The 7,345-nt window shown below is 43.8% G+C and overlaps 1 protein-coding gene across 1 annotated transcript; it reads left to right on the top strand.

The window, feature by feature from the left end:
* The first annotated feature begins 4,469 nt into the window (after window positions 1–4,469).
* On the top strand, window positions 4,470–5,900 carry LOC127622796 (zinc finger BED domain-containing protein 5-like). The gene has a single exon (XM_052096885.1). The coding sequence runs from the start codon at window positions 4,470–4,472 to the stop codon at window positions 5,898–5,900; it is 1,431 nt and encodes a 476-aa protein (XP_051952845.1).
* The last annotated feature ends 1,445 nt before the right edge of the window (window positions 5,901–7,345 follow it).

A 7,345-nucleotide genomic window follows, 5' to 3' on the forward strand; every position in this document is an offset into this window, starting at 1 on the left:
AAGTTCTATTGGAGTTTTATCAATGAATGCTTGTCATGGATGATTGACCCCAGTGTGGCGAGCTGGATTCATCTGGTGATCGCGATTTCATATCAAAGGTATGAAGTCCCGTTTTTATATTGCATGTTTTCATTTGTACTCTTGCACAAATAATTAAATTGCTGTTTATGGAGCATTGCTATCGTGACACAGAGATCATATATCAATGTTGAACCCTTAGACCTTTGAAGAGATGTATCATTTGTTTACATTAATTACATTTATAGACGGTAAATTATATATTAAATGTAAACAGAGTGATGTCACTCCCGAGTGAGAGCGATTGCGTATCATAAATATGTATGCGTCCCGTACTTTGCCATTGCTACACCCACTTTTCACATCTTTCCATACTATGCATTTTATTTACCTCTTAATTTATATTATTCTTTTAGCATATTAATACCATTTTGTAGTTTTATTAGTTTTTCTTGTTTTTCATTTTGTAAATCAGAATGAGCTTTATTACAGGAATTTGTCTTTTTGACAGATACTTACAGTGCACAAACAATACAACAACAAGACAGAGATAAAGATACAAAATTAAATGTGAATAGAAAATACAAGTATATATAGAAATACACAATAAGACAATATATATATATACAAAGGTACAAATCTGTTATATACAGATGCAAGGGAATATGTGGCAGAAGAGGAAGGGTATGTTGGAAGAAAATAAACAGACTAAGCTGTGATTTGCACATAATTATTGCTCCAATAATCCACTCTGCAGTCCGAACTGTCCTTTGTATTCTTCTGATGTCCGATTTCATAGCTGAACCAAACCAGACAGTTATTAAAGTGCAGAGGACAGACTCAATGACTACTGAGTAGAACTGTATCAGCAGCACCTGTGGCAGGTTGAACTTTCTCAGCTGGCGAAGGAAGTACAACCTCTGCTGGGCCTTTTTCACAATGGAGTCAATGTGTGTCTCCCGCTACAGGTCCTGTGAGATGGTAGTGCCCAGGAACTTGAATGACTCTACTGCTGCCACAGTGCAGTCTAAAATGGTGAGCAGACAATCCCAGGGTTGAGTCGGTCTAGTCCCATGTTTTGTCAGGTCTGAGCCGGTAGATCACGGTAATATGGAACAGCCGACTGGGTGTTCCGCTTGCACTTAACGCCCTTCACCAAAGTGATCCAGTTCGCTCACTCTCCCAGGTTAGCCACTAAGTTCGTGCTTCCTGGATGTTCTTCCTATCTGGCCATCTGGCCTGCGAATTCAGCAGAGGAATTTGTGACCAGACCCACTACGAGCCTCAAATGCTCTGTACTGGGGTAGGGCTTCACAGGCTAATTCCCTCTTCAGGCAACACCCTGTTATGTATTTTCTGCTGTACGGTCCCCCTGTTGGTGGATCCGCATCTCCCTTGGGCAGTCCCTCTACCCCCGGTTGCTGTGTTTGTAGAGCTCCTCCCTCACCAGGTAGGACCTGCCACCGCGCCACTTCCACGTGTGGCTTGACAACCCATGTGATGTATTGGCCACATGTAACCTCCCCCCAGTCTGGGCAGGATGTGGTCTACGCAGGGTCTTTTCCCCCTTAAAGAATAGGAATGGAAAAGATTGCCTTCCCCAATGTATTTCATAGCGTTAAGATAGCCCCAGCCGCTTTATGCTCTATGACGAGAAACATAGAGAGAGAAAAGGCCGTGGCTGGCTGGCTTGCTCCCATGATAGTCATGTTGCCTGTTCCCCCTTTAGGGGTGCTGGGAACCTAAGGTCTGTATATGACACCTTTTTCTGGGGTCGTTGGGGAGGGTTATGTGTGCCCAATACAGTTGCTTCTAGGACGCAGTAGCTTGCTTTGCACCTGTGTCAGCAGTTCACGTAACACGGTCTAGTGCCACGGTTGTCAAACTGGGGTACGCGTACCCCCAGGGGTACGTGGACTGATTACAGGGGGTACGCGAAAAAAGATCTAAGGGACTGTTCGTTTTTTATTTAAGGGGATACCGGAGGAGTTTTGAGATCTGTAGTCAAAAAAGACTTGACCCTCCCTTCGCCAGCAGTAATTTTTTCTATAACCCTCCAAAATGATTGTGAAAAAAGGCATGACCCTCCCCGATAATTTATTGATTTCTTCTGTACTGGTTTGCGCTTGGCAAAGATGTTCAGATAGCCATTGTTTTTTTAACAACCAAACGACTAAACTCCTGCTTTCTCATCTTACTAGGGCTGTAACAATAGACCAAACCTACAATTCGGTTCGTATCACGATTTTTGATTTTAGATTTGAAAAAAATCATGTTTTCGGTGCTGATGCAGTGGTGACGCGTTCATGTAACATGCAAGGGTGGCGCTGCCAATAAAGTATCTAAAAGCTGCCACAAAGAACCGCCAAAAGTAATGATTATGAATATGTCAAATATAGCAAGGAGACATTTTAATTGTTTATTAATAAACAAGTGTTTGTCAGTGTCGGCTGCAAAGATGAAGTTGGCGATGTTGACTCGCGATCTTCAGTAGTGAACGCGCCAGAGAGAAATGCACATTTCATACGGATTACATATCGTTTTGAATTGTTCTGTTAAAAAGTAGACATTTCAAGTTTTCTATATATTTCTCAGGTCTGTGAGGCATGTAGGCCTACCTTATACGCTGTGTTTCGGTTCATTTATTAGACGAGAGTCCAGTTCGCGCGCCGGCGCCTCCGTGTCATGATGATCTATTTTCTACTATATTTACTTCTTATTTATTAAATCCAGGCAATTGGTTGATGAAACATTGATTAAAATTAAGATACAATTAATAAAAAACGAAATTCACTTTAAAGAAAGGCTTTGTGCTTTCTGTTTGAGGTCTCTGTGAAAGTTTTAAAGTCACTTTCAGAGCGGTCATGTCCGTAACGGAGAACTGTCACGTCCGTAACATTGTTTTTTTCCTCATAAATGCGAACACGAAAAATTAAATAAAAATAATATTTTAAGTTCTGTGGAGGCCGACCCTCATCCGGTGGGTAGTATTACTTTTGTTTTGCGCAGTGTAGTTCATAGAATTACTAAAACATATTTTGCCACCTAAAAGTTAAAGATTTTTTTGTGTCACGTCACATGTGTATTTCCCTCATATTAAATATAAAACGCATGTGTAGACTGATATTTTTCTAATGTCTGGAGCTTTATTAAGGGAGTATGGATATATAAACAGACGTTTCAGTATTAAATGCATTTTCTGAAAATTTATATTTCAAGTTTTGACTGCAAATGTCACGTCCATAATGCTGGAATTGCGTTATGAAAAACTAGTTGAGGATAAATTCTTTAAAATTATTTTAAAGAATTTATCCTCAACTAGTTTTTTGGCGTAGGTCTACGTATTTTATTATATTAACTTCTACTAATAGTAATTTAAAAATGTGGTAGCCCTACATCTAACACATCACACTCCACTGTTATGGTGGCAATTTCAGTAGATTTACTCACTAACATTGTTGTGGAAACACAATAAGAATGGAAACTAACATATGGTAGTATCGTGCTACAGCGCACATTCCATCAGCTACAGTTCTGGGTCCTCAGTCCCAATACTATAAAACTCAACGTAGCCTACGTTCACTTCACGTTAATGCAGCAGTAGAGTTACACTCACATGACACTGCACTTATTCGCAATCACAAAAGTTCATTATTTGCTCGTGCTTTAAAGCTTTGCCGGGTAAACATTTCATTGGCGTTCTGTTCTGACATGATCGCACTTTTTCTATTAACAAAATATTCGAGTGGAGACAGAGAGGGTAAAAATAGAGCTTTTATGATGATCTTTGCAATGATCTTTGCAGCCTGCTGCAGTGCTGATTACAGCACTGCGTCATACTTCGCTATGACGACAGATATATACTGTCGCGCGCAAATGAAAAAAAAAATCCTGTCAGAAATCATCCCAGTTACATCTATTTGACAAAAAAATAATTTCAATCGATGGATAAATGGCTGAAACGGGTTCAGGCCATACCCAGAACGACAACAGAAACTTCAAAGGAGTCACCTGCTGTCGGGACAAGCTTTTCAGGTCAAGACACTATCATAGCAAATCCTAACTCTGACGAGAGGCCTGATGCTAGCCAAACCATTAACATGGACAGTGATGGAGACAGGGAGACACAGACTCTTCCCTCGAGACAACAAGACAATTTTAGGGAGGCACACTCAAAGATAAGAAGATATAACGAAGATTATATAACTCTGGGCTTCACATACACAGGCAATGCGAATTTCCCTCAGCCACAGTGTGTCATATGTGCGCAGGTTCTGTCTAATAACTCGTTGAAGCCTTCACTCTTACAAAGACATTTAGAAACGAAACATGGCAATTTGAAAAATAAGCCACGGGAGTTTTTTGAGCGACAATTGAGATTGCTTTCTAACACCAAGTAATGTCTGATCGTGCCAGATGCTGTAAATAAGGCAGGAGTAGAAGCATCTTACATGGTCAGTTACAGAGTGGCTAAGGCAGGCAAGCCTCATACTATTGTGGAGGAACTGATTGTCCCTGCTGCTATGGACATGGCTGAGAAAATGTTGGGGGAAAAGGCTAAACATACTTTCCAGAAAATGCCTTCATCAGACAATACCGTGTCCCGACGGATCAGTGATATGTCAGCAGATGTTTTGAGACAGTTACTATGTCGTATACATGCCAGTGATTTATATGCATTACAGCTAGATGAGTCAACAGATGTAGCAGGCCTGGCTCAGTTGTTGGTGTACATCAGGTACATATATGGAGGGTCAATCCATGAGGACATCCTCTTTTGCAAACCGTTACCAACGAGGACAACAGGGCAGGACATTTTTGGACTCATAGACAGTTTCATACGATCACACGGAATAACCTGGACTAAATGTGTTGGTATATGCACAGATGGTGCCAAAGCAATGACGGGGAGGCACAGCGGAGTGGTCACCCATGTACAAGCAGTGGCTCCAGATGCCACTTGGGTCCACTGTAGCATACATAGGGAAGCGCTTGCCGCCAAAGGAATGTCAGACAGCCTGGCACAGGTGTTGGACGACACAGTAAAGATGGTTAATTTTGTCAAATCAAGACCCCTAAACTCGCGCATTTTTTCCACCTTATGCAGTGAGATGGGCAGTGACCATTTGACGCTTTTGCTCCACACTGAAGTGCGATGGTTATCCAGAGGGAAAGTTTTAGCACGCTTTTTTGAACTGAAAGACGAGCTGAAACTGTTTTTCATCGACAATCCTTTTCGCTTGTCAGATAGTTTGCATGACGATGAGTGGCTCACAAGACTGGCCTATTTGGGAGATATCTTTGGTCGTCTAAATGAGCTCAATCTCGGGCTGCAAGGTCGCTCTGTGACAATATTCAATGTGCGAGACAAGGTAGAGGCCACGATTAAAAAGCTGAACTTCTGGTCTGACTGTGTCAAAGACAACGACACTGGCGCATTCCCATCACTGCAGGATTTTCTGTGTGAAAACGAACTACGGCTTGCCGACAGTGTCAGATGTGACATACGGAAACACCTTGGTGACTTGTCAGCGCAATTACGCAAATACTTCCCCGAAACAGACGATCACGACACATGGATTCGTAATCCTTTTTCGTCACCCAACACATGCCAGCTTCCTATGCTCGAGAGAGAGAGCCTCATTGAAATATCCACGAACGGGTCGGTCAGAATCGAGTTCGGTCAGAAGACACTGACAGATTTCTGGATTAGTTTGCGGGCAGAGTATCCAGACCTGGCAAACCGAGCGATTAAGACGCTGATGCCATTTGCTACAACGTATTTATGTGAGACTGGATTCTCAGCTTTGGTCTGCCTTAAGACCAAGTATAGGTACAGACTGTTTGTGGAAAATTATCTAAGTTATCCCAATTCGGCCTAACATCGCTGCATTATGTAAGAACATCCAGGCACATCCCTCACATTGATTAAACTGGTGATGTGGATGAAGAGGTGGTAGGCCTATTCTGTGTGGTTTACTACAATTTAGTTTACTGTTTACTATTTAGTTTACTATTGTTAATGTGTTCTCTTTTTTATTATTATTTTACAACAGAGAAGTTAAGAAAATATACAATGTTATCATATGTGAAAAGCAATACTTATCAGTATGTGAAAAGTTAACAAAATCTTTAATGAGATGTTGGATATGTGTTGTAGGCCTATTGTGTGTGAGATTGGGTGCATATCTGTTTAAAATCATTATATTCAGCACACTTGTATCATATGTTGACTTTTGATGAGATTTGTATCATATTTTTATGATTCCCATGCCCCGTCTGCTCGCCGAGGGCGTCCTCCCGCGGCCAGAAGACAAGCTCCTGCTCCGCCTCAACCCGGGCCCAGCTCTCAGCCCCAGCGTCGAGCAAACCGTGGGAAGCGCACGCCCCCTGTCTCACGGACCCCCTCGAGGACCTGGAAGGCTCCCAGGCGCTCCTGAGACAACGCACCCAGAGTCCAAGTTAGCTCCGGAGGTGGTAAGACCGCTCTGTCCCCCAGTGGAGGGCCGGGAGGAGAATCCTTTGTTTTTTCATTTGCCACACCCCTTAACGGGGGCTGCGGTACCCAAATTCTCAATAAAAGAGCTATTTCCTTTGTCTCTGGGGCATATGGCCCGCAAATGCAGTTCTTACGGCACTCTGCTTTCAGGCCTCAACAGTCCCGGCTCCATGGACGCGGTGTCCCCGCCTTCAGCCCCACGACTGTTCCCCGGCCGGCCGGTTCAGACGAGTCCAGAGGACGCCAGCATCAGACCTCCTCCTCAGTCACGAACCCGCCCCTGCCGGTCGCGTGAGCAAGGTAAGTGCTTTGAGTTTATTCTCAGCACCAGAGCCTCGGGACGCCACGTTGCCTCCCAACGCCACATTACCTGTTCCGCACCGCTGCGAAGCCCCGCCGGGTACGTCCAAAAAACCCGTCCCTTTGGTGCCCCTAGCATGGAGTTTAGAGCCGTGGCTTTCACTGCCCAACCCGTCACGCTGGCTGCACCGGACCATTCGACTCGGTTACGCAATTCAGTTTGCCAGGTCTCCGCCCCCCTTCGTGGGCGTACATTTTTCCGCAGTACACGTCCAACATGCCCATTCCCTGCACGAAGAAATCGCCTCCCTTCTATTAAAGGACGCGATAGAGCCTGTCCCTCCAACAGAAACGAAGAAGGGTTTCTACAGCCCTTACTTTGTTGTACCCAAGAAAGGCGGCGGCTTACGACCGATCTTGGACCTGCGAGTTTTCAATCGGACCTTGTCCAAACTCCCGTTCAAAATGCTCACCCAGAAACAAATTCTATCTGGCGTCCGGCATCTAGATTGGTTCACAGCGGTAGAC

This window comes from Xyrauchen texanus, chromosome 29 (genome assembly GCF_025860055.1).
Source record: "Xyrauchen texanus isolate HMW12.3.18 chromosome 29, RBS_HiC_50CHRs, whole genome shotgun sequence".
NCBI lineage: Eukaryota > Metazoa > Chordata > Actinopteri > Cypriniformes > Catostomidae > Xyrauchen > Xyrauchen texanus.

What these genes read in the sequence shown, in the direction of transcription:
- LOC127622796 (XM_052096885.1), top strand. Translation starts at nt 4,470, where the DNA reads ATGGTCAGTTACAGAGTGGCTAAGGCAGGCAAGCCTCATACTATTGTG.